The 27,379-nt window shown below is 40.3% G+C and overlaps 1 protein-coding gene across 3 annotated transcripts; it reads left to right on the top strand.

Moving 5' to 3' along the window:
• Positions 1-947: 947 nt before the first annotated feature.
• LOC107704948 (protein dopey-1-like) lies at positions 948-27,225 on the top strand. Of its 3 annotated transcripts, none has more exons than XM_016508026.1 (38): positions 948-1,293; positions 2,701-2,893; positions 2,986-3,167; positions 3,247-3,417; positions 4,191-4,380; positions 4,509-4,607; positions 4,873-4,972; positions 6,469-6,551; positions 11,117-11,231; positions 11,332-11,452; positions 11,547-11,666; positions 11,743-11,854; positions 12,274-12,303; positions 12,863-13,096; positions 15,723-16,263; positions 16,572-16,843; positions 16,925-17,077; positions 17,194-17,294; positions 17,377-17,642; positions 17,746-19,855; positions 20,180-20,291; positions 20,503-20,685; positions 20,798-20,923; positions 21,010-21,144; positions 21,261-21,316; positions 21,406-21,510; positions 22,015-22,081; positions 22,222-22,366; positions 22,481-22,560; positions 22,839-22,948; positions 23,107-23,256; positions 23,361-23,422; positions 23,546-23,698; positions 24,360-24,496; positions 24,746-24,801; positions 25,542-25,706; positions 25,994-26,123; positions 26,323-27,225. In XM_016508026.1, exons 2-38 carry the CDS (start codon positions 2,756-2,758, stop codon positions 26,623-26,625), a joined length of 7,413 nt encoding a protein of 2,470 aa, XP_016363512.1. In that variant the 5' UTR covers positions 948-1,293; positions 2,701-2,755; the 3' UTR covers positions 26,626-27,225. The 3 variants fall into 3 exon arrangements, with proteins under 3 accessions (XP_016363512.1, XP_016363511.1, XP_016363513.1); XM_016508025.1 differs by having other exon boundaries at positions 6,442-6,551; XM_016508027.1 differs by lacking the exon at positions 12,274-12,303 and having other exon boundaries at positions 6,442-6,551.
• The last annotated feature ends 154 nt before the right edge of the window (positions 27,226-27,379 follow it).

Below are 27,379 nucleotides of genomic sequence, written 5' to 3'. Positions count from 1 at the left end.
TGTGGCAGAGTCTTAACTTTGATAAAGAATATCTCTTTGGTTTTGAGACTTTAGTCTTTGCAACTTCAGGGATCTTATCTATTCACGAACAGCTTGTAACACTCCAAAGAAAAAGGAAAACTTGAAATCGCATCATATGACCCCTTTAAGAAGTGATGTTTGCTTTAGAGCGCATGATTAAAAAACCTTACTCAACTATTGTAAATTACAAATGCCAGTGATTATATTTTCTCTGTTGTTTACATACTGTGGTTAGCCTGCAGTATTTGATTTACCCTGATAGCAACAGGACAAAAGGGTAAATAACGTTATTATAACTACTGTAAAAAATACAAAATGACAAATAATCCGGGGGCGATAGTAAGTAATCCCTACAGCAAGTTCACTTCATCCCTGACTCTTAGCCTGTGGTTATTTAAGCAAATGGCTTGTAAATAACGTATTTTAATCAAATTCGCTTAACATCGCTTTGGAATTTAAAGTGCGCAACGTCGAATGCAGTGGTTTCTGTTTTGTTTTCGACAGTAACGTTACCATCAGCCGGCAGCATAGCTACATTACTGATTTAGATGATGCAGACGTAACATTGAAGAAACAACCGTTCAATAATTTAAATTGAATTCAAACCACTCAATACAGCCTGAATAGTGAGATTTTTTTTTAGCTAAATGTAACGTTAGTAGTAGACATTAGAAATACAAACTCTTCAGTTTGTAGTCCACATTTAAAAACACTGTATTCAAAATGCACGTTTGCTGTATTAATGTGTATAATTTACATTGTAGAACAAAACGTGAAACTCTTTCAGTAATGTTAACTACAGATCTTATTTTACTCGAAAATCGACAGTAAAACATGTATTTCCGGGGTTTGACTCCAGCGCAACACGGGAACTTTTATTATGAAAGAGTGCCGTATTTTTTTGGTTTAACCAGGAACTGCTGGCGCATGCGTAGAACGATGTGTCTCACCTGTCAAAGACTTTCATCAAAAATGGTTTCATCCGCAGTGTCAACGCTACCTGGACTGATGTCAACATTAACGCTGCTGTATAACAAATGGCTTTACTAAAAGCAGATATGTGATCTCGCCAGCGGCATCCGGGAAAGCGTTTCTTGCTGTCAGTATTCCCACCACCGACGTCGCATCTGACCGTACATCGTTCACAACCTATCCATTCAACCATTCACCCATCTATCCATCCATACATCCATCTGCTCACAAGATTAACAAAAACAGCCAGCCCCTCACAGCTCAGACCTTCTCAAAAAAATCACCGTCCGACTGACAACGGTAAGCAGCAGCAGCAGCAGCTCACTGGAGAGGATCCGCTAACGTTATTCTATAGCGAGCCTACAGTAGCTTAGCAGTTAGCGTGTGTTCATGACATTTGATCGTGTTTGGTTGGTTATTCTGTCCGTGTGTGTGAGATGTCGTACCGAGTGGAAAGATTTGGAGATATGTTTACCATGAACCACTCATTCGTCATTGTCACACTGGCAAATCGCTTTGTAGGACCTCATAGGGGCCTTCTCATCACATAATGGACCCTTGTTCCCTATCAGCTGATCATGGGAAATGACAACCAGCCTGCCACATTTGTTGGATTTTTTAATTTAGTTCAATTCAATTGAAAAAATGTGGAAGATTTAAAAAGGCTTCAGATTAATATGTTTACGATCTTGTTTTGGTTTTGGCTATAGTAAAACCTGTGGGCTGTTATGGTGCATCTTAAAGGGACAGTTCGTCCTCAAATAGAAATTCTGTACACCCTCATGTTTTCTAAACCTGTATGACTTTTTCTTCAGTAGAACACAAAAGGAGAATTTAGCAGAACTACTGCCTCAGTCACCATTGATTTTCATAGTGTAGAAAATGACAGTGAATGATGACTGAGATTGCTATTCCTATTGTTTGGAACAATATGAGGGTGAGGAAGTGATGGTTTTCGGATGAACTGTCGATTTAATGCATTGTTTTAATTTATATTGTAGTTTTTTGAAAGAATAACATGGGAAATAACAACGGCAGATTACAGTGCAGTAAAATATGGAAGTATTTATTTTTTTCCTAGTCAGTGCTTTATTGTTATTGTTAATCTTTGCCCTTTATAGATTTAAAGTGGCTCACCTGCAGCTGAGTCACACCTGTTAATAATTCAACAGCCTCTCACAGCATCTCCAACAGTGACAGTGAGCTCTTCGGAACACTAAAGGGCCGCTGTGTTTGGTTGAGTGTAGAAATATTCCACACAGTAAAGCTTAAAATGATAGCTCACCCAAAAGTGAATATTCTGGCATCATTTACTCACTCTCAAGTTGCTCCAAACCTGTATGAGTTTCTTCTGTTGAGCAAAAAGGAAGATATTTTTAATGTTGGTAACCAAACAGTTGATGGTAACCACTGACTTCCATAGTATTGACAAAATATTATTGAAGTCAATGATTATCGTCAATTGGTTTATTCAAAATAACTGCTTTTGAAACTCATACAGGTTTGAAACCACATGAGTAAATGATGATAATGTTAATTTTTGGGTGAACTATCCTTTTAATGTTGAGTATGCTGGAACCTGGGTGTGAGCTCTTTTTTTCCATTATCAAGCATGTGATCTACGCTGCAATATTACTCATTGAGTACACTGCTTTTGATTGATTTTAACCTTTGTGCATTTTTTTTCTCTGTTCCTTTACACTGAAGGTGTGATGTTCGTATGTGACCTTGGAATTGGCTTTTAGTCCCATTGTGTAGGACGATGAATGCAGAGGAGTTGGAACTCCTCGGGGACTCGAAATACAGGAACTATGTGGCAGCGGTAGATAAGGCCCTTAAAAACTTTGAGTACTCCAGCGAATGGGCCGATCTGATCTCAGCGCTTGGGAAGCTCAACAAGGTCTTTTTCTACACCCCCTTGATCACATTTAGAAGCTCCTCTAAATGTGGCAGTTGCTTTACTGATCTTATTTTTCTGTATTTTGTGGACAGGTCTTGCAAAACAATGGCAAGTATCAAGTTGTGCCTAAGAAATTGACTATTGGAAAGCGTTTGGCTCAATGCCTCCACCCGGCGCTGCCCAGCGGGGTTCACCGCAAGGCCCTGGAGACCTACGAAATCATCTTCAAGATCATTGGACCAAAGCGCCTGGCGAAGGATCTTTTCCTTTATAGGTAGAGATTGTCCAAGAATGATTTTTCTGCTACAGTGACTTTTAGTGCCTAATATGTTCCTTTTCACCCTCCTCATCAGTTCTGGCCTCTTCCCTTTACTATCCAATGCTGCTATGTCTGTGAAGCCAGTATTACTTGGGTTATATGAGACCTACTACCTGCCCTTGGGAAAGACTCTTAAACCAGGCCTGCAGGGACTTCTGACCGGTGTACTGCCTGGTCTGGAGGAGGGCTCAGAGTATTATGACAGGTAAATTAAAAGGTTTTTAAACTAGAATGTACTAGTTTCATATTTACTTAATATGTACACTCCCGTGCCATTTTAAAAAATGTTTTTCATGCTTCTTTTTTATGCTCTTCAAGGCTGCATTTATTTGAACAAAAATTGAGTAAAACAGCAATATAGTAAAAAATTATTACGATTTAAAATGCTGTTTTCTGTTTTAATATATTTTAAAATGTAATTTATTGTTATGGCAAAGCTGAATTTTCAGCAGCCGTTACTCCAGTTATCCGTGTCATGTGATCTTTCAGAAATCATTTTAATATGCTGATTTGGTTCCCAATAAACATTTCTTATTATTATCAATGTTAAAAACGTTGGAAACAGTGATGATTTTTCCCCCCAGGATTCTTTGATTAATAGAAGTTCAAAAGAATAGATTTTTTTCAGTGTTTATTTTCACTTTGGGTAAATTAATATGCATCATTGCTGAATAAAACAATTTCTTTCAAAAAACGAATTCTTACTGACCTCAAACCTTTGAACAGTAGTGTATATTCTAATACTCTAAAATATACTTAAAAATAAATAAATAAAATAAATGTTAAATTAAGGAAATTTCAATGTATTCATAAGGCAAATGAGCATGTGCAGTGCAATATCTAATATTATATTGGCGAAAATATATCCTATATCGACAAATACAGATGAACAAAAACAATCTCCAGTATCAGCTGGCAACTGATATGTTTCCTGATATATATCTCTAATCTTAATCTTATTTCATCTGTTGTCCAAAGGACCAATACCCTGCTAGAAAAGGTGGCAGCAGCTGTGGAGCAGCCGGCCTTCTACAGTGCCCTGTGGGGCAGCATCCTAACCAGCCCTGCTGTGCGCTTGCCTGGAGTGTCCTTCGTCTTGCTGCACCTTAACAGAAAACTATCCATGGAGGACCAGCTGTACATCATTGGCAGTGACATAGAACTGATGGTACACTGATCAATAGACATAATGCAAGCAAAACAGCCCTTAATAATGAATGATTCAAAATATAGAAATTGTTCAGTTGGCCGCCACTGAGTTTTTTTTTTTCATGTTTATATCATTGTTTTTATCAGGTGGAAGCAGTCAGCACATCTGTACAGGATTCTAGTGTGCTAGTGCAGAGGAGCACCCTGGATCTTATCCTGTTCTGCTTTCCCTTCCACATGAGTCAGGTAACAATACTGATTTATTTAAGACTTCTTTCACCTTTATGGGTCCCAATACTAGGAACATTTCATTTCCTAAAGTTCTCTCCGAGATCCATCTTTGTTGCTTCTCAGGTGGCATATTACCTGCCCACCTTTAAAACAGATATTTGTAGATTTGGTTTGAATTATGAGTTATTCACACTAGTCACAAAATAGAAATGTTAGTTTAAAGTATTTCACATAGAAATGAAACACTAACATTATACTGTAACTGTGTGGTTCATTTCAGGCTACACGTCCAGACATGATCAGAATTCTGTCTGCAGCACTTCATGTTGTTCTAAGAAGAGACATGTCTCTGAACCGTAGACTGTATGCTTGGCTGCTGGGTGAGATATTGACACTTCACACACAAACTGTATGCCATCCATTCTTTTTATTTTTGTCCCAGCTTTCAATGATATGGCATTCCTTAGCCATGTTTTGCTTGTGTTTGCATATATCCAAGCAGATACACTACCGTTCAAAAGTTGTGGTCCATTAGATATTTTTTTATGTTTTTGAAAGAAGTCTCTTATGCTCACCAAGTATGCTTTTATTTGATCAAAATTACAATAAAAGAATACTATTTGAATTATTATAACAAATAACTGTTTTATATAATATTTTAATGTATTTTAAAATGTAATTTATTCCTGTGATGGCGAATCATTTTTAAGCAGTCATTGCTCCAGTCTTTAGTGTCACATGATCCTTTAGAAATCATTCTAATATGCTGATTTGGTGCTCAAGTCACATTTCTTATTATTATCAATGTTAAAAACAGTTGGGCTGCTTAATATTTTTGTGGACATTTTTTTCAGGACTTTTTGATGAATAGAAAGTTCAAAATATAAATCTTTTGTTATGTTGTAAATGTTTTTAATATTTTATCAATTTAATGCATCCTTGCAAAATAAAAATATTAATTTCTTTAAAAATGATCTTACTGACCCCAAACTTTTGAATGGAAATGCCCATTAGCACTAAAAACAAACAAATTTCTTTGTTTGGAAATTTTAAATTTAAATTGGAAAACTTGCACAGTAGCAATTATGAAATATTTGCTTATTAACGGGGTCCTATTATGCTCTTTTACCATAGCTGCCTGTGAGCTTCAGTGTAAATATTGCGTCAAAATCAAATCAATTTGAGCACGATTTAAACCCGGATGATTGTAACCACTCTAAGTTCGTCTGCCTTGGGAAAGCTAGCGTGACTCCCACATAGTGATAACACTCGTTGCCTTCTCTAGTGCAGCTCAACCAGGTCTCGTCCCATTTGTAAATATTTGTGATATCACAAATCCCGGAAAATATGCATTGTAGTCCAAACGAGTCGTTCGTTGTAGTTTTTGAAAAGTGATTTCTGTTAAATAAAATATCTCCTTTTGAATTGGACTTTGAGCTTTGTAACTTTGCAGATCTTTTTTTTATGCTCAAACAGCAACATTACAGACTAACTAAAGTTGAAAAAGTGAAAAAGCATAATAGCACCCATTTAAAGACAGTTAATAAACAATTACAACTAACTAGTTGCAGTGCATGCCGTACTTAATTTGACAACTTGATAGAAACAACTAAAATTTGCTTAATTTTTTTTTTGGTTGACCTTATTTTGTCTCTTACTTGCTGTCAATATGCTGTGGATGAATATTGTGGTAAGTTTATATGTCTACAAATAGCCTATCATCAAATTTTCATAAACACGTCCTCATTTATTTCCTTGTATCTCTGTAAGTCAACAAAAATTATTACAAAAATTGAACATCTTTGTACTCATGTCAGTGTGCAAATTGTGTGCTTGGTGGTGTTTTCAGGCTTCGATAACAATGGTGTGCAAGCAGGCCCTCGCAGCACCCGACTCAGTAATCCAGAAGAGCACGTCACACACTACTTTAACACTTACTCCAAGGACATGCTTGTTCAGGTAAGGCAAAACCTAGAAGTTCAAAGCAGCGTTTAAAGTACAAACAGTGAGAGTTTCACCCATTTTTTGAATGTAGCATTAGGGGTGCAATCCAAATTTTAAAGTCCCCATGAAATCAAAATTAAAGTTTTTTGGGTGTTAGTATGAATATGTTAGTCTTAAGGTTATCTATAAGGCAGTGTGCTCCAAAACAGTGACAAAATTCGCATTTAGAAGATATAAGCATTCAAAGCTTGCAGTTCATCACTTCCGCCAAAATGGCTCAGCGATTTTTTTTTTAATGTCACATCGTACAGCTTCTCATCAAACTTTCTGTCCAATCAAATGCTCTAGAATCCGAAGCACCCGCCCCCTACACTATAAAATAGCCCTTTCGGGCTTGAACTGATGGTAAAACTAATGACATTATTTACTGTCTTTACATTTATTTTGAAAGCTGAAGCTCGCGATTATGGTAAGGGGCGTTACATTTCCGACGAGTGCTTGCGGTGTTCGGCCAATCACAATGCACTGGGTCAGCTGGCCAATCAGAGAAGACTGCGCTTGTCGGAAGGAGGGACTTTGTAGAAAATGAAGCGTTTGAGAGAGGCGGGGCATAGAGGACCTACAATAATGTACAGTATTTTAAAAATAATGTGTTTTTTGAACATTAAAGCATGTCAACATATTCTGTTACACCAAATACACAAAATAATGATCTTTAAAAAAGCATCATATGACCCCTTTAAATTAAGAAGGATAGATGTGGCTCTTTTTGTTGTTTTGGGCTCTGAGCATCAATGGGACATCAGAAATCCCTGGTGATCACAGTACTCTATACAAATATTTTTCTAGACACAGAGAAATCAAAAGCAGTGAAGAAACTTCAAAAGTTCTCTTTCTTGTTTGAGTTTGCTTTTGTTGTAAGATCAAACCGTTTTTGTTATGTCTGCAGTGGCACACAGGTGCATGCACACATTTTGTCAATAAGCCACTCTGTGAGTCTTCACTTCTCTCCATGTGGTCTACATGCATGGTTTAGCTGGCAGTGAGACACTGGTCCCAGTGCAGGCACAGACAGAGCTGCTCAGTGCCATGCGTTTAAACCGTCCTGCTACCCCTGGGGTTGAGTTTGGGGCTTCAGCAGGGGGAGTTTTGTTTTTGGCATTTTCCTCTCTTGTTTTATTGGAGGGGGAATTATTTGATTGCGTGCCATCTGGTTTGGGCCACTTGTTGTATCTCGCTTGTTTTGGAAGTAGGTTATTGCAGGGACCGTCTGTTCCTCTGTCTGTGCAGCCATGCATTAGACCAAGTGTGAAATCCCTAAAGAGCTGAAACGCACACACTTGCACAGGCATTCACAGTATAATGGAGATAACTTTTTTTCTCAAGGGTACTGCAGAGGAATCTATCTTTGGTACTTTTGTTACATTTAGACTTGTTACATTTTCTTGTTAAAATGCATGTTATAGATCTTGTTATACAGTGGTTGCAAAAAATATTAGAACACTAGTATTTTCACCAGCTAAAAATGGTTTTAAAGGGTTAGTTCACCCAAAAATGAAAATTCTGTCATTAATTACTCACCCTCATGTCGTTCCAAACCCGTAAGACCTTCGTTCATCTTTTGGAACACAAATTAAGATATTTTTGATCAAATCTGAGAGCTCTCTGACCATCCGTAGACAGCAATGCAACTGCAATGTTCCCAGGTCCAGAAACATAGCAAGGACATCGGTAAAATAGTCCATGTGACATCAGAAGTTCAATCGTAATCTTACGAATCTACGAGAATACTTTTTGTGCGCAAAGAAAACAATAATAACATAATTTATTCAACAATTCATCTACCCGAGTTACCGTCTTCCGCCATTTTGGAGAGTACCCCAGCAGAACGTAATCAACGTAAACAGCGTTGTTTACGTTCAGTAGACAGCGTGCGCATGCTGAACGTAAACAACGTTGATTACATTCTGGGGTACTCTCCAAAATGGCAGAAATTACAGTTGAACCACTGATGTCACATGGACTATTTTAACGAATTCCTTGATACGTTTCTGGACCTGGGAACATTGCAGTTGCATTGCTGTCTATGGGAGGGTCAGAGAGCTCTCAGATTTGATAAAAAATAACTTAATTTGTGTTCCGAAGATGAACGCAGGTCTTACGGGTTTGGAACAATATGAGGGTGAGTAATTAATGACATAATTTTAATTTTTGGATGAACTAACCCTTTAAGTCAGTTATTTTTATCTTTTGCTGTAGTGTGTCAGTAGGAAATATCAGTTTATATTTCCAAACACTCATTTTGCCATTAATTGTAATAATGCAGTGAGAATAATCCAGTGAGATTTTTGTTTGCACAAGGAGTCTGACAACAGTCACTGCTCCACACAGAGATCTGATCTCATCATCATTCAGTCTGCCTGGAATGACATGAAGAAACCGAACAAACTGAGACAGACTAAATCCAGAAGAACTGTGGCAACGTCTCCAAGATGCTTCAAGAGACCTCCCTGCAAAGCTACTGAAAAACTATGCACAAGTGCACCTAGGTCCTAGGGCAAAAGCTGCTTTAAACTCAAAGGATGGTCACACCAAATGTTGATTTAATTTAGTTAATAGAAGTTAATTGATAGAGAAAATCTATTTATGACGTTATTTTTGACAACATCCTCATTTTAAAGCATTTTTACACAAGTGCCTAAAACTTTTAACAGTACTGTAGCTTTGCAGGTAGGTTTCTTGAAGCATCTTGGAGACATTGTCACAGTTCTTCTGGATTTAGTGTGTCTCAATTTGTTCGGTTTCTTTATGTCATTCTAGACAGACTGGATGATGATGATATCAGATCTCTGTGCGGAGCACAGGCTGTTGTCAGACTCCTTGTGCAAAAAAAAAAATCTCACTGGATTATTACAATTAATGGCAAAATGAATGTTTGGAAATGTAAACTGATATTTCCTACTGACTCACTACAGCAAAAAATAGAAATAACTGACTTAAAACCATTTTTAGCTGGTGAAAATACTGGTGTTATAATAATTTTGGCCACCACTGTAGATTGTGAAGGATGCATCCATGTATATATTTCATTTGTGTATGTATATACAGTGCTGCGTGAAAGTTTATGAACCCTTTAGAATTGTCTATATTTCTGCATAAATATGACCTAAAACATAATTAGATTTTCACACAAATCCTGAAAGTAGACAAAGAGAATCCAATCAAACAAAGGAGACAAAAATATATACTTTGTCATTTATTTATTGAGAAAAATGATCCGGTGTTAAATATTTGTGAGTGGCAAAAGTATGTGAATCTTTGCTTTCAGTATCTGGTGTGACCCCCTTTTGCAGCAATAACTATAAGTAACGTTTCTTGTAACTGCTGATCAGTCCTGCACAACTGCTTGTAGGAATTTTAGGCCATTCCTCAGTACAGAACCACTTCAACTCTGTGATGTTGGTGGGTTTCCTCCTATGAACTGCTTGCTTCAGGTCCTTCCACAAAATTTCATTTGGATTAAGGTCCGGAATTTGACTTGGCCATTCCAAAACATTAATTTTGTTCTTCTTTAACCATTCTTTGAGACCGACTTATGTGCTTGGGGTTGTTGTCTTGCTGCGCAAACTGCAGATGGGCAGCAATGTTCTTTTTGGAGAGCAGTGGCTTTCTTCTTGCGACTCTGCCATGGACACCATGGTTGTTCAGTGTCCTCCTGATGATAGGCTCATAAACATTAACATTAGCCAATGTGAGAAAGGCCTTTAGTTGCTTAAAAGTTAGCCTGCAGTCCTTTGAAACCTAGTGGACTTTTACACGTCTTGCTTTTAGAGTGTTCTTTGTTGGTGGACCACTCCTGGGGAGGGTAACAGTGGTCTTGAATTTCCTCCATTTGTACACAATCTGTCTGACTGTGGATTGGTGGAGTCCAAACTCTTTAGTGATGGCTTTGAAACCTTTTCTAGCCTGATGAGCAACACCAACTGTTTTTCTGAGGTCCTCAGAGATCTAATTTGTTTGTGCCATGATACTCTTCCACAAACATGACCAAACTTTGATAGATCCCTGTTCTTTAAATAAAACGGGGCACACACTGACACCTGATAGTCATCTCACTGATTAAAAACTCCTTTGAACAGATGGACTCTAGTTTCACCTTCAAATTAACAGCTAAACCTAGAGATTCACACACTTTTGCCACTCACAGATATGTAATATTGGAGCATTTTCCTGAATAAATAAATGCCAAAGTATATATTTTCATATCATTTGTTTGATTGGGTTCTCTTTGTCAACTTTCAGGACTTGTGCAAAAGTCTGATTATGTTTGGGTTATATTTATGCAGAAATATAGAAAATTCTAAAGGGTTCACAAACTTTCAAGCGGCACTGTATATATATATATATATATATATATAGCTACTTTCGTTTCATTTTAACTTTAAGAACTTACTAATACTGTTAAAATGAATCTTTAGCAAAAATTTGTTTTTCACACTGTACATTATCGTTTATTATTGTTACTGACCAGGATTTTATTGTCAGTACATGCCTAAATTTGTCTGTCTGTGTGTTTGTAGGCCATGGTGGGGATCTTGCAGGGGAAGGCTAGAGGAGGGGAGGAGGAGAGCATCCTGATGCACGACTTAAAGCCGTTTCGCATTCTCATCAGCCTTCTCGATAAGCCCGAGCTGGGTACAGCCATTACTACATGATGTCTATGGTAGACAAATGCTTAGACTCACAGAAAGAGTGCTTGCAATTGCCTTGATGCCGTTTTGTCTACTTTATTTAGGCCCAGCAATCTTAGAGGATATTCTGATCGAAGTGTTTCGCACCCTGCACACTCAGTGCCGCGCTGAGTTGGACCTTCAGAACCAAAACCCTTTCAGCAAAGACCAAACTCAGCTTAGCAGGTCTGCACTGCTTTTATCTCACTAATAGTTTTACATTATACAGTTGTATTGCAATATTTTCAGTGTAAATTTATTTTGTGGTGTTGTTTTTCAGCAAACTCAGAGAGAACAAGAAAACGGCAGAGCTCATTAAAACCGCCAACCTTTTGTTTAACTCCTTTGAGCCCTACTACATGTGGGACTATATTGCATGCTGGTTTGAGGAGTGCTGCAGGTGTGTGTGGAATATTGGGAGAAAAATATAATGTATTTTTGTTCCATTCTTAAATAACCTCTTTCTCTTTTTGTAGGTGGACTCAGAGCAGTCATAACCCTGGAAAGACTATGAGCTCTGAGACATCAGCACGCTCATTGGTTGAGTTCTGTGAGCTGGTGGACTTCTTGTTGGACATTGTATCTTTGGTTGGTAAACTTTAATTTAGCAATTGAAATGTTTAGATTACTGCTTTATTATTCCCCATTATCCATTTTCTACTTTTAAAAAGTGACTTTTTGATAGCTAGAAACAGTAATTCATGTAAACATGCTGAGATTTGGTCTAATCTCCATTCATGTTTCTTTGTTAGTTATAGGCAACTAAACTACATTTTAGTGACACTTGGATTGTCTTAGCCTCATAGTTTAGACATTTTCTACATGTGTACACATTTTTATGTGTGTGTTAATGTCCTTGTGAAAGTTTGAGAGATCATCTTGGTCTTAGTTTCTCTAACACTGGTTGTGAATGAACCAATTAGGGTTTCTGAAGTGTGTTTTCTGGCCTCTGCTCTGCTCGCTTCTGTCTGTCTGAAAATCTCTGCTCTCTTTTTCTTCCCTCGAAGCCTACTAGAAGCATGAGGGTTATCTGCCAGGTACGGTACTGCTCTTACTTGCCTCCTCACCTCACCTTCACTTCACTCTAATTGTTTGGCTACCTTCCCAGAAACATCCATATTAAAGTGCCTGTAATCACTTCAGATTTTCCATTTCCCTCTCCCTGCTTGCTTAAAAAAAAATCCTGCATCTCACTCTTGACAAAAATAAATGCCACTTCAGCTTCACACCGCTCACATACTCTGATCTGAAATGCCATGAAAACAGATAAGCGGAGTGATACAAAAATTAAGATGTCTCTATGCTGTTATATTAAATTATATTTAAAATGTTATGATATATGATTAAAAGAATTGCTCATGTTTATCTATGGATGTTGTGGAAGGTAGAACCATAAACTTGCATGTGCTCACCAATTAAAAAGCTTGTTACTCCTTTTTACTCCACACATTAAGCCTAATTTGTTCTTATTTGCTGTTGTAGTTTTGTTAACCATCACTTGTAATGTATAATACTGACTTAATGCAGATATGGGCCTCCTGCTGCCTTAATATTAACGAAGAACTGAACCTCACTCCTGACTTTTTGTCTGTCTAGGAGACGTACATTGAGATCCAGACAGAGCACCTACCTCAGTTGCTGCTTCGGATGGTTTCTGCTCTTACCACACACCTGCAGGCCCTGGGCCTCAGAGAGCTCACCCATTGTCTGCGCCTCTGCTCGAAGATCCTCAGCAAAGTCCAGCCCCCTCTGGTGTCGCCCCTTGCACTGCCCTCTGGCCCATCTTCTGCCGCAATTACCCCTTCCGCTAGAGACAAAGATGAGAAAAGGGTGAGAGTAGACAATCAAATTATTAAAACATGTTCAGTGAATACATACCCCAAGCCAATTTACACATATGACTGAATTTCTATATAAATTACATCTTTATCTGTACATTATAAACTTAAGCTAAAGCATACTATTAATACTATCTAAATTAATATATATATAGCCTACATACACACGTACATAGTTATTTTTTTATATAAAAATAAAGCAAATTGCAAACCATAAGAAAAAATACAATATATACACATTAATTAAACTTGTTTTTCTAATACAGTAGGTTTAACATATACTTTATTTAACATCTTTTGTTGTTTGATTAACATTAATGAGACAGACAGGTATTTAATTAGGCTGCTGTCCCTTTAAGACCGAATGAATATAATATACTGACACACATCCGGTTTTCACCCACCTGTTTACGTTCACTTAAGCCATAACCGTCTGTATTTACGTGAGATACTCCACACGATTGACGTTTTGACAGCTGTGTGTGTATTTAACTATTAAGGCGCAGGTAGAACTGATCGCAGCGGCCGAGACAGCGCTTCTGTGTGTCTGTCATTTAGCGTGATTTTGCACATCTGTCCCGCCTTCACTAACTCCAAGTTAATCGATAACGAATTGTGATTGGATGGTAATTTGGTTCTACGACAAGCTTACTTGCCTTTGACTAGGCTGTTCTCGCGTGACAGAACACTTCTACTACTTGCTCTGATCACCCAGTCGTAAAGAAATTTTGAAATACGGGACAAAACATGATTTTTTCAAAATACATTTCAGCTAGAAGTTGCTTTGCAAATGCAGTTGCTGTAATGTATTTAAAAAAAATATCTCTGTCCAGTAATCAAACCTGCAGGTAACAGGAAGTTGGACCTCCTTTATTTCTGTAATTTCTATAAACTTTTATTGTGATATTTGTGGGGTTTTAGTGAACATTTTATTATTAATGAATATTCAGAGTTATTAGTATTGTTTTAATATATGTAAATGTTGACTATTTACTCTTCCCTCAGTAGCTGATAAAATAAATCAAAAGAAAGTAATAGAATCCAATTTGAATTTTAGTCACTTTGAGAAGCTTTTATTCAAACCCAACTAGGGAAATACATTGGCACCAGTGCACAGACAGAGTGTGATGCTAGACTGAAACATAAAACTTTCACTCTCATCTCTGCCCTGTGCTTCATGTACAATTTGTTTAGGCTTTCCTCACAGGGAATATGTAGTGTAGATTAAACAGTAGCTTGACTTAATTGTTCAGGGTTTCAGTGCTGAAATGTACTCTTTTCTTCTCTGACCTTGTACATCACTCAGTACTTTATCTAACTGCCAATATCAACAGTACTCTGTCAACTTAAATGTCTCTTAATTGTTTTAAAGTCTTTGAAAATGGTCTCTACAGCATTAGACTGTTCAAGACAAGCCAATATGGCCTGTTTGTTATACAAGCACTGGCCTGGAAACAACCATCTTTTTGCCTGATGGTGTGTGTCTTCCACTGACTCCCTGCTCTGGGTCTAGTAGACTGGATGGTCCTCCCTCATGACATAAGTTTGTTAGGGTGTGTGTGCACCATGACCTGTTTGCTACCTTACTAGGACTATTTGTCTCTATCTTAAGTGAAGCTTTATCAAAATTGTGCCAGACTCCCTGGATGGTGCCAGCATGCAGGGAGAGAAAGCAAGGGAATAGGGATGAGACGTTCATGCACAGCTGAGTTCCCCTCTCTAGTGGGAGCCAAGTCTAGCCTCTGAGGCCCAAGAGTCTGTCATTTCCACTCAGGTGAAAATGGCCTTCAACCTCTCAAGCTCTCGCCTTTTCCTCCTCTGGGGCTTATGCAGCACACCGTTTGCCACCTGAGTCTGGCTCTGTGCTACTACACGGTTCTGTGATTGGAACCACTTAGTTGTGGATGTATGAATGTTTTATAGCCAGCCCACAGTGTGATGGGAAGGGCTTCATGTAAAAGTGTAGGACTGCGAGAGATATGTTCTGGGAAAAAAAGGCCTTTGGCAAGCATAGAAATATTTGCAGCTGTATATGCTGTCTCTAAAAGTATATAATAATATAATATATTTTCGACATGATGCAAATAGGAATTTGCAAAACTGCATATTTTTTTAAAATCGACTAGTTGGTGGGATGCCTGAATGGAAAAAAAAGAAAGAAAAAAAACCTGTCTGAGATGTAACACGATACTTTAAAGGGTTAAAATTAAAAATGTTAGTTTTCTTCTGCGCTGATAGCCTAGTGGTTAGCGCGCTGACATATAGTGCAACTGCACCTCTGGTAACCCGAGTTCGAGTATCGACTCGCGGTCCTTTGCCAATCCCGTTCCCAACTATCCACCCCACACTCTCCAGTAATTCTCTGCTAAAAGCATGAAAAAGGCCAAAAAACGTTTTTACTTTTGCAAACAGTTTTTACTTTTACTGTGCAAACAGTGAAGGATACTGTTGTCTGCAAGCTAACTAAAAGTACCACACCTGAAAATACAGAAATTAATCCATTATATTTCATTTGACTTTATGAAACTACCTTGACTGTGAAACGGTTTAGGTTTTGCACTGTGGTGTCTTGCTGGAGGGTAATGAATATAAACTTTTTCATTCCCTATCTTTCTCAGACTCTACCAGTCCCCCTTGAAGTCTCTGGGAGCACTGATGTATTTGATGATGGCGAGAATGCTTCTAGCAGCCGGTTGTCAGAAAGTGGATTTACTGACTTCATCCAGTATCAGGCAGAACGTGGGGAGCAACCTGATAACATGCACCATCCCGAAGATGATGCATCCAGCCCTGAAGATGTACCAATTCAACCCAAATCTGGGCTCAGTAGTTCAGCCCACATCAAGCCCCAGGACAAGCCAGTGATGCAGTGCTGCCTTGAGCATTTCCAGCAGTTCCTTTCTTGCCTAGTGAGGCTTTACATTACCCCAGGTGGTCAGACAGAGGCAGGGAAGAGCTGCAGTGCAGAAATGGACACTCTAACTGTGGTGGCTGATAAAAGACGCACAAGTGGGTTTGAGGAGCAGATGTCTTATGAGCAAATGGAGTGTCTGGCTGCATTCACTGCTGCCTGCCAGCTCTTCCTGGAGTGCTCTAGTTTTCCAGTCTACATTGCTGAGGGAAACCTAAAGTCATCACCCACTAGAGAGGAACAGGCAGGTAAAAATGACCTTCTGTTGCCATTTCCTAACTTTAACTCTTTACCCAGGTGTGACCAGGACATTGTTTTGCTTGACTGCCACCCTGAAACATAACTCAAGAAAAAAAGTGTTGGTTATCACTTCAGTATACGTTCCTTACATGCATAATTGCACAATCTACGTTTTTTCACATGGATTATACCTTTATCAAATGCAAAGGGATTCTGGGGCAGTTAATGAGTATCATTTATATAAATACAGGTTTTGTTTCACACTCAAAATCCTTTTATGTAGCATATTTTTTTTGTGCCAATGCTTGCCCAACAGGTGAGAGTGTTCAGCCAGCGTTGTGGCTTCAGACCCTGATGGATGCGTGCTGTTCAGCTGCTGATTTCAGTATTCAAGAGGTGGCGATCTCACTTGTAATGGACCTTGTCGGACTCACACAGTCTGTAGCTATGGTGACAGCTGAGCGTGTGGCAAGTCCAGACTCGGGCCAGCCAATGAGTCCAAGCCAGGGGCGTGTTGCAGTGGTGATTCGACCGCCACTCACACCGGGTATCTTGAAGTACATTGCAGAGAAAACCAATTTCTTCAAGGTGTGCATTATGTCCTTACTCAATTGCATTTTTTGTAGTCTCTCCTTCTATCTTGATCACCTCCTCACTTCTTTCCTGTAGAGCGTAGGCCTTATCTTATGGGATCAGTTGGGAGAGGAGACCCCCCAGCACCACAAGCGCAGTGTGGAGCTTTTTTACCAGCTTCACAATTTGGCTCCCTCACCCAGCATTTGTGAAGATGTCATTAGCCAGCAGCTCATGCATCGCGACAGGGTCAGTCATACATGCACCCCATACATACATGCACACCCCACTAACAATTGGCATAGAGTTGCACAACTATACATGCACAGATTTGTTTTCACATCTATTACCAAATTTTATTTTAGAGAATACGTCTGGAGGCTCATGTAAAATTCTCAGTTCTTTGGCACCTAACCAGAGACTTGAATATCACCAAGTCCTCCCCTTTCAATCGGACCTTTGACAGGTAACAGCACTTCTATGGTAGAAGTCATCTAAATATGCAAAAACAATTGTTCAGTCACCTCACCGTTCTCTTCCTCTTGTAGGTCTCTGTTTATCATGTTAGACAGCCTCAGTTACTGGGATGGCTCTGCAAGTGCTGTTGGCAGGGCCTGGCTGAGCCAGGTTTTGCAGAGACATGACCTAGCTCGTGTTCTTGAACCTCTACTGCTTTTGCTGCTGCACCCTAAAACCCACCGTGTATCCATACAACGGGTTCAAGCACAACATCACTGGACCCAGGTCTTTCCCAACCCACCGGAACAAGAGTCCTCTGAACCTATCTACATGAGGGATATGGGCTGTACTGAAAGTAAGAGTTTTTTTTTTTTTAGCAATTTAAAAAGATTTAGCATCTCCATTTTTTTTACCAAAACAAGTTAATGCTAACAAACATGCATTTGTCTCCTCTGCAGATTATAACCAGATATCAGGGGATGGCCACAGGGGTGTCCAAGCGTGTAGCAGATGTCTCCTATTGGATGATATAGAACCCTTTAGTCTCACAGTTAACCCTTTGAGTGACAGTCTTTCTCTCTTGAGCCTCAGCAGTGAGAACCTGCAGCTCTGTGGCGAATATCAACCTCCTGATCAGCAGGGGGAGCACCAGAGCTCAGATTCGAGTGGCTCTCAGTCATCCACTGTAGACAATGGCAGCTTTGATGAACTGGAGGGAGGCGGTAGCACTATTAATATATCTGATCCTGTAATTTGTCAATCTATTTCATTAGAGGAAGAGTCCTTGCACAAGGCAGTGTCTGCTGTGCTTTTTGAGGTAGTGGACAGGGTGGTGCAAATGGTGGAGAAAGAGTCCTCTGAGACACCATCTCCTGATGACTGGCCTCAGACAGACTCTGACAGTTCCAACTTGTTCACCAATATGTCCAATGGCCCATGCATCACCCTTGCCCCCTTCTCAAACACCCAACCTAGAACGCTCCCAGAACTGGTTGCAGGGGGAACCTTGGAGTTCCTGGCTGTGGCCTCAATTGATGCTTCAGGGGAAGAAGAACATCGGGAAGGCATTGCTCGCCATAGCTCCTCTCCTTCGATCATTATGCTGCCCAATGATGGTGGCAATGCTGCAACTGAGCAGAGTCTCCAGGTTGATGACCCCCACTGCAAACGAAGCCACAGCAGCACCCAGCTCAGCCTAAAGGGCAAGATTATGGAGCGTCTGGTTGATAAATCCCCAGGAGCCAAGCCCAAAATCAAAAAGGTCAAGAGGAAAGATGATGAGAGACGCAAGACCAACCAGGCCGAGAAGAGCCGGCCACCCAGCATCTTCTTTGGTGACAGTCTTGACCTGGAAAACTGGTACAGCTGTGGGGAAGGGGAGGTGTCAGAGATTGAGAGTGACATAGGCTCACCCAGTGGTGAGGCTGCTAGTGGGGCAGGAGGATCTCGCACCTCTGGGTCACCTCCTCGTTTTAACGTCCATCCCCTATACCAGCATGTGTTGCTGTACCTTCAGCTTTATGACTCCTCTCGGACTCTACATGCGCTCTCTGCCATTGCAGCAATGCTACGTGCTTCACCAGCAGGATTTGTGAGCGCCATCTCCACCACCAGCATAAACAACACATACACACCGCAGCTCTCTCTTCTGCAGAACCTGCTAGCACGCCATCGTGTCTCAGTCATGGGCAAAGACTTCTACTGCCCCATCCCGCAGGACTCGCACTCCCACTCCTTCCGAAGTGCCATGTTCCTGGAGATCATCATCTCCCTTTGCCTCTATTTTCTGCGCAGCTATTACTCAGCCTATGTGGCCGCCACATCACAGGACCTGGCAGGCAACCACGCCATGCAACTGACCAGCGTGGAGGTGTTGACTTTGCTCTTCAGTGAGCTCGTCAAAGTCACTGGGGGCTCAGCCAAGGGCTTTGCAAGCTTTATTTGTGACGTATTGTCCAAATGCAAGGTGCAGAAGGTAGTACTACACTGCTTGCTTTCCACCATCTTTAGTGTACAGAAGTGGCATGAACACCGTGTCCGTGGAACCAACGTGGCTGCGGTTGAGGAGGGCCTTTCAGAAGACAGCATCATCAACCTGTCAGAGGACCAGTTGGACAACTGCAGCGCCATACAGTCACAACTCTTGCGTCTGCTGCAGAGCTTGGTGGTGTTGGAGCACCGTGTGATGATCCCAGTGGAAGAGGGTGGTGAGGGAGTTCCAGGGTCGACTGGGTCTAGTGGAGGACCTAATGGCCCCGGGGCTGGGTTTGAGCTGATTGAAGGCGAGGTAGAGCATGTCAACCCGCAACAACCTATGACTTCCCTGCAATACCTGCATGGGCAACCCATCACAGCTCAGGGCTTGTTTCTGTGTGCTGTGATTCGAGCCCTGCATCAGCATCATGCTTGCAAGATGCACCCACAGTGGATTGGCCTTATTACAGCCACTCTGCCATACATGGGAAAAGTCCTTCGGCGAGTAGTTGCATCTATTACGCTTCAGCTGTGCAAAAACCTCGACAACCTTATCCAGCAATACCGCTATGAGACAGGCCTCACGGACACCAGGTACTCATCCACTTCAGTTATGTAGCAGAGAAACAGATTCATATGGCAAAGCGTGTTATTATTTAAATCTTTAAAACTGTTAATAAAGAGTATAATCACAAACTAATTGGTTATTTTGGCTTGAAGCCATGTGGTAGTATATTTACATCCACAAGAGGACACTGTTCACCATCAGTTCCTCAGTTATTGCCCTAACAATGTCATGGCAGGCTTTAAAAGGCACTTTAGGGAGTATAAATTAAATACTATGCACTTTTGAAGTAATACTTTGTTTATGAAGATAAATCCAATGTGTGTTTGTGTGTATGCTGTGTGTATTTTTAGGCCCCAGTGGATGGCACTGTGTATCCCTCCTGACCTGATTCTGACTGTACTAGAAGGAATGACAGCCATAATCCATTATTGTCTGCTGGACCCAACATCACAATATCACCAGGTGAGGGAGCTAGCTAGCCATGTTTGTGTTTCATGGCTCCTAAATGCTGAATGTAGTGGACAAAAATAAGTGAATTATACTTTTATCTACTGTATGTATGTGTATATGTATGTATTTATAATAATGAATGCATTATTTTTTTCAGTATTAATTAGTGCTTACTGCTTAGGTGTGGGCTTTTTCTTAATCTTTATGTGCATGCATTCCTCAGCTGCAGGCAAATGTAGATCAGAAGCACCTTGCAGATGCCCGTGCAGGGATTCTCTCCATCTTGCACACCATTATGTCCTCTGTAACCCTGCTGTGGGGCGTTCTCTATCTGGCTGACAGTTCTGACAGGCCAGCTGAAGCTTCAGCCTGCTCCACCTCCAATATCAACCTAGGATCCACAAAGGTACCATGAGGAGACTGGACTTGTGTCTTGAGACATGTGATGACTGTGCTTTAATGCTTCTTGTAGTCCTTGTGCTGTGCTAACTAGAATTGTTTTCATGGGTTGTTCACAGAATCTCAGGCAGCAAATTCTAGAGCTGCTGGGTCCAATCTCAATGAATCACGGGGCTCACTTCATGGCCGCTATTGCCTATGTGTGGAATGAAAGGAAGCAGGCTAAAACTTCATCCAGGAACAAGGTATGACTTACACCAGAAGTCAGTGGTTAGTTTTGTACCTTGACACTGCAAAACAAACATATTTCATCTGTGTGCCTGTGTTTTAGGTAATTCCCATAGCTAGTGAGGAACAGCTTCTCCTTGTGGAACTTGTTCGTTCAGTAAGTGCCATGCGAACTGAGACGGTGATACAGACAGTGAAGGAAGTCCTAAAGCAGCCCCCAGCCATCGCCAAAGAGAAGGTATAGCAACAAATACACCCGACTACTCTTGTAATTCCTCTCCAGTCACTGTCTGTTACTGCTGTAGGTTTTAAAGGTGGCTTTAAGACTCACCTTCGCCTTTCTTCATTTTACAGAAGCGTCTTTCCCTGGAGGTCTGCATGCTTCAGTTTTTTTATGCCTATGTGCAGAGGCAAGTGAACTCTACTAATATCAGTATATGCCAAACGTATTGTTTAAATTACTCTGTCAGTCTCACTGCTCTTTCCTTGTCTACTTTAGAATTCCAGTGTCTAGTCTGGTTGATAGCTGGCCATCACTCTTGGCATTGCTAAAGGACTCTGTCCAGCTCAGTCTGCCTGCTCCAGGACAGTTCCTTATACTAGGGTAAGTGCTTTCTCACTAGCACAGCCATACTTTAATTTTGAAAGTACATTCATTTAGTGGTTTTACTTATAAATGGTGGTGAATGAAAGAGAATGAATGTGTCTAATAAAAAATTATATGAAGTAAACCCTGTTATAAATGTAAAGTTTACCCAGTGGTTTCATTTTGAAAATAGACACATATACAAGATGTTGATTTGGTCACTTTAGGCTTACACATATATTTATTGAAAGATCACAAATGACCAGTTTGTGATAAAAAAAAAAAGACTTCATTAACTATAAAACACATTTTATTGGAATGTCCTTTTTAAACAATATTAAGCAACATTTTATTCAGAAACCTCATTAATGGACATCTTTAAAAATATTTCTCCTGTGAAAATTCTAGAGAACTTATATAATTGCTATATCTGTTACATTGTAGTTAGAAAATATTGTTAAATTATTGTTACGATTTACGATTACAGTAAGTATTAGAAATTAATTTTAATGTTTTCTTTAGTGTATTGAATGAGTTTATTCTAAAGAATCCCACCCTGGAGAGCAAGAAGGACCAGCGAGAGCTACAGGTGACATTTCACTCACTCTCCACCCTTCCATTAAAAGTACAATGTTTTTTTATATGGTTTGACTTGGTGTCAGCTCTTTCTCTTACACGTTTTTTTTTTTTTTTAATTCCACATTAAATTATAAAACCATGATTCCACAGGATGTGACCCATAAGATCGTAGAGGCCATTGGCACGATTGCAGGCTCATCCTTAGAACAGACCACATGGTTGAGGCGAAACCTGGAGGTCAAACCCTCCCTTCAGATCTTGGTGGATGGGGCCAGTCTGGAGGCCGATGTCGAAGGTCAGTGACTGTATCAATGTTTATGCAAGGCATATCCCATGTACGTCGACTCATGTTTGCATGCACATCGGCGTGAGTGTATGGCGAGTCTCTCACTAACACTGTGCATTTCAGATCTAATGCTCACAGTGATGGAGGCCTCCAGCTTCACTCCATCTGTGTACAGCGTTCACGCCCTCACATTGTTGGCTGAGGTAAACACAGAATGTTAAATCCACACTCATTTCCTTCTTTAAATACACAGAAAAGCCAAATCTACCACAGTTGGTGCAGCAGATAACATTTGTAGAATGTTGAATGATGAAACTGGAATGTTGCATTGGTATCAAGCACACCAGGAACATTCACAGGTCACCAGAGAACGTGCCCTACCTGCCCTGCCCTACTTGTCTTGTATTTTTGCTTTGTTGTGTTAATTTGGCTTTCTGTGGTTTGCATTAATATGCTCATGTATGCATGGGTGTCTTTGCAGGTCTTGGCTCATCTATTAGATATGGTCTTCTACAGTGATGAGAAGGAGAGAGTGATTCCTCTGCTGGTCAACCTCATGCATTATGTTGTGCCCTATCTGCGCAACCATAGGTATTTAGTCTTCAAAATCCAAAACTTGTAGACACAGGATGAGGAATTGACAGTTAATTGGACACAAAGTTGCTGAAGCTGCTTCAATATCTTGGATTTTGTAATTCAAATATATTAAAGGGATCAAGATCTTGTTGCTCTGTCCTCTTTTCCACCAGTGCTCACAATGCCCCCAGTTATCGTGCATGTATCCAGCTGTTGAGCAGCCTTAGTGGTTATCAGTACACCCGGAGAGCTTGGAAGAAAGAAGCCTTTGACCTGTTTATGGATCATACGTTTTTCCAGATGGACTCCTCTTGCGTCAGCCAGTGAGTACTGTACAGCACAACATGTCCTTTCTTCTTGTCGCAGTGGTTTTACTGCCACTCACAGGGCAATGTGACCTCTAGTTGACCACATCTCTCTCTTTCAGCTGGAGAGCAATCATAGACCACCTGATGACTCATGACAAAACCACTTTCAGAGACCTGATGAGTGAGTCTATCCTTTCTACTAACTGGACTATCCAGCTGCGCCTATCTTATTACTTTATCGCCATCATCGAGCTGATGTTTTTTTGAGCATTGTAGAACTTGCTAACATTTTGTATATGTGCAGCCCGAGTTGCCGTGGCTCAGAGCAGCTCTCTGAGTCTTTTCACCAATCGAGATGCAGAGCTTGAGCAGAGAGCCATGCTACTCAAACGACTGGCCTTCACCATCTACAGCAGCGAGGTGGACCAGTACCAAAAATACTTGCCAGACATCCAAGGTACACACATCCATTGATTTCAATGGGGATGGTGAGATATGTGCTTTTGGGAAAACTAATATGCTATTTTTTTTTGCTTGACTTCAAACTAACTTGGCTCTTTTCACACCACCAAAATCAAGGGCCGAGGCCAAAGTCATGCAGACTTGCCTGTAAAATTCTAGGGCTGTATCCCTAGACACTATGAGCACTTTGTTCACTAGAAGTGCTGTGGCATTCTCTGATGAGATACGGGAATTCATTTAGCATGACGCTCATAGTGTATAGGTATTCTCAAGCAGAGGTTGAGTGCACATTGGTTGTACACTTATTATTGCAGTGCGTTATGGGATTGAATAAGTGCATTTGTTAATGTCCACTATGGTTTTGGACACTACTACAATTGGCTGCCCCCATAATTACTGCACTATAAGTGTATAGGCAGCAGTTTTGGACACTGAAAATAATCCTGAAGACCTTGGTTCAGGTGTGTTTATTTTGGATTGGACCTAAGCTCTGCAGGGTAGTGGACCTCCAGGAGCAGGACTGGACACCCCTGTTCAAAATGTATCTTATTCATTTCCAAATGTCCAAGTTTTGATGTGTTGAAGACCCTACAATTGCACTAGTACCCTGTTAAAGCATAAAATAAGCTGTAAATAATATGTTGATGTGATTTCAGAGCGTCTTGTGGAGAGCTTACGACTCCCTCAAGTGCCCATCCTCCATGCTCAGGTCTTCCTCTTCTTCAGAGTGCTGCTACTGCGCATGTCCCCCCAGCACCTGACCTCACTCTGGCCCACTATGATCACTGAGCTGGTGAGGATATGACACACCTTGCACATTTACATATTACATATAATCATAAGCAAGATGTAAGCTCTGATTCTGAAATAACTAGGCCTGTCGCAATAATCAATATATCGCACAACAAAAAGTTGTTATCGTGACAGGCCTAGAAATAACGGAAGTTCCTGGGGACAATCTAAAGAGGAATAGTTATTTGGTAGACTTTTTTGTCTCATTCCTTTAGCACAGTTCAATACGCTTGTTTGTTTCTTCCTTCAGGTTCAGGTTTTCTTACTCATGGAACAGGAACTCACTGCAGATGAGGACATCACCAGGTACTCATTATTTAAGGCTACATTTACACGACAACGATGTAGTCAAAAACAGAAAACTTTTTCCCTTGCGTTTTTAAAAAGTTTCACGTATACACGACAATGTTTTCAAAACGATTCGCGTTTACCCATATCCGCGAAAATGGCCAAAAACGCTGTATTACGTATGCCAGGCCAGTAGTTGGCGCTGTCACCTTGTTAGTAAACAGTACCTGTAGGGAAGTGACGATTATATGTTGTATATGTTGCGTCTCTGCTGTTGGTTGTAATATTGGTGAAGTAAATCCACACTTTGCTGAAGAAGCGTTAGCAAACTCTTGAGCAGCAACGACAGTACCATGTACTCCACCATTGTTGTGTATGTTTGTTCGTGCTTGCCTTTAAAATCGACACGTACTGCGCATGTCTACATAACTAACACGTACTACGCACGTGCATGACGTCACGAGCAGACGTAACGGTGGCGTTTTCAAAAACTTGCACTTTGAAACCCATTTTCAAAAATATACGTTTTCAGTCCCCAAAACGCTGTTGTCGTGTTAACGAACAGGCAAAACGTATAAAAAGTTTCCCGTTTTTTTGGCTGAAAACGTTGTTGTGTAAACGGCCCCTAAATCTGTAGCAATCAATATTTTAGCTGTTTTATCTTTTTGTTTTTGTTTGAGAAGTAGAATCTTGTACAGTTTAAGACATTATGGGTGATTCTGTATGTTGAATTCTGATGTGGTTCCTGGTTTCTCCAGGACCTCAGGTCCCTCTGTTGTAGGGCTTGAGACAACATACTCAGGGGGCAACGGCTTCTCTACCTCCTACAACAGCCAGCGCTGGCTTAACCTCTACCTGTCTGCCTGCAAGCTGCTGGACCTGGCCCTCGCTCTGCCCTCTGAGAGTCTGCCTCAGTTCCAGATGTGGGTGTCCTTACACGTTTTTACACACTGACTGTTTGAAATGTATTTTAGTACAAGGCAGCAATGTTTCTTGTTGAAAGGTAATGGAATAGCTTTTTCTTTTGTTTACACTAAGCTCATGAGTGCTGTTCAGTTAGTTCAAGTAGATACTCAAGACTAAGTCTGTGTTTTTTTAAAAACCTCAGTTTAGACTGTTCTAGCACTCTCTGTTTTTCTTCATGGATAAAATGTATTACAAATATTGAGCATATTTAATGTGAAAGACATAATAATACTCTATACCACAGGTATCGCTGGGCTTTCGTCCCTGAAACCTCGGATGACTCTGGTCTGGAGGTCCGCAGGCAGGGGACCCATCAGAGAGAGTTCAAGCCCTATGTTGTCAGACTGGCCAAACTGCTGAGAAAAAGGGCCAAGGTAATACTACCATATAACATTTGACCTACATTTAACGATGGAAATCTATTAAATTCTGTCCTATTGGAGCCTTATTATTTTAACAAAAATTAATTCCACATTATTAGCATAGGGCCTATCGATTATTCAGTAGATTTGCTAATGCTTTTAAGCCTAGGATGTTCATTAACTCTCATGGGAATACCTCTATTATCTCTAGAAAAATCCAGAGGAGGACTGCTCCACACGCACTCTGTCCTGGGAGCCCGGACAGCTCCTGCTCACACTTTACATGATCCGCAGCATGGAGCAGCTCCTCCCTTTCTTCAACCTTCTCAGTCAGGTCTTCAGCAGTAAAGGAAACAGCCGCTCAGGACCATATCACAGCCCCACTCCCAGAGACAGCCCATTCCCTGGCAAGGATGGCAAGCTGGAGAGCCAGAAAGTCTTCTGGAGCCGGGCCAGACAGAACATTGAGGAAATGGTTGAGAAGGACTTTCTTGAGGGACTCATCAAAACGTGACCTGACCTGAACAAAAAAGTGAAAACTATTGAGCTATGGCCAAAACACTAACACCTCACCTTTTAAAAATGGAAGTGAACAAACCAACAACAAAAAAAAGAAGTTTGTACATTTTTTGCTTTTCTAATTAATGTATTTTTTCCCAAAAGCTATCCTATTTAATTTAAAGTCTTTTACTTGTAAATATGGCCCGTTGTGATTATTTCTTTCATTTGTTTGAGCCCTTAGGATAGTATGATGATACTGTGCCATTCCATATTGTGGTGACTTGCCTAATAAAGAGACATATCATGTGAATTTAAAACATTTTTGAACTCCCTCATACACAGAATGGCTTGTAGCAGACCTCATGTCCATAACTAATCAAACTTGCACTAATGTTTATTTCCTTTTGGATTAGTTTTCAATGGTGTCAGCAAAAACCTTTTGTGTACAAAAAAAAATATACATATACGTGGACAGTTAAAAGTCATGTTGCTTTGAAAATGATCAAAGCCATAATGAAAATATATATTGTTGCTTAGAGTAAATGGGAGAGAGGAAATAAAACAGAAGTGTTTCACATGTGCCACAGCTGTTTTTCTTAAACTGTGATCTAATTGAACAAACGTAACGAAACAAGCCTTTAGTTTACAGAATACTTATGTTAAGGAAACCTTGCTGATTGTAATGCGTCAGGTCAGTTTGTGAACTACCTAGAACAATTAATTGACTTAAAGGGGTCATATGATGCGATTTAAATTTACAAAACAAT

Source organism: Sinocyclocheilus anshuiensis, unplaced genomic scaffold, assembly GCF_001515605.1.
Source record: "Sinocyclocheilus anshuiensis isolate Anshui unplaced genomic scaffold, SAMN03320099.WGS_v1.1 scaffold702, whole genome shotgun sequence".
In the NCBI taxonomy this organism is placed as follows: Eukaryota; Metazoa; Chordata; class Actinopteri; order Cypriniformes; family Cyprinidae; genus Sinocyclocheilus; species Sinocyclocheilus anshuiensis.
The sequence above is the reverse complement of the archived record's forward strand: the minus strand, read 5'-3'. Positions and strand labels throughout refer to the sequence as shown.

Excerpts from the sequence above, each read along its gene's own strand:
- LOC107704948 (XM_016508025.1), top strand. The coding sequence starts at position 2,756 with ATGAATGCAGAGGAGTTGGAACTCCTCGGGGACTCGAAATACAGGAAC. Across the intron at positions 13,097-15,722 it reads GAGACAAAGATGAGAAAAGG|ACTCTACCAGTCCCCCTTGA; the intron begins GTGAGAGTAGAC and ends TATCTTTCTCAG. Across the intron at positions 24,802-25,541 it reads GCAGATGAGGACATCACCAG|GACCTCAGGTCCCTCTGTTG; the intron begins GTACTCATTATT and ends TGGTTTCTCCAG.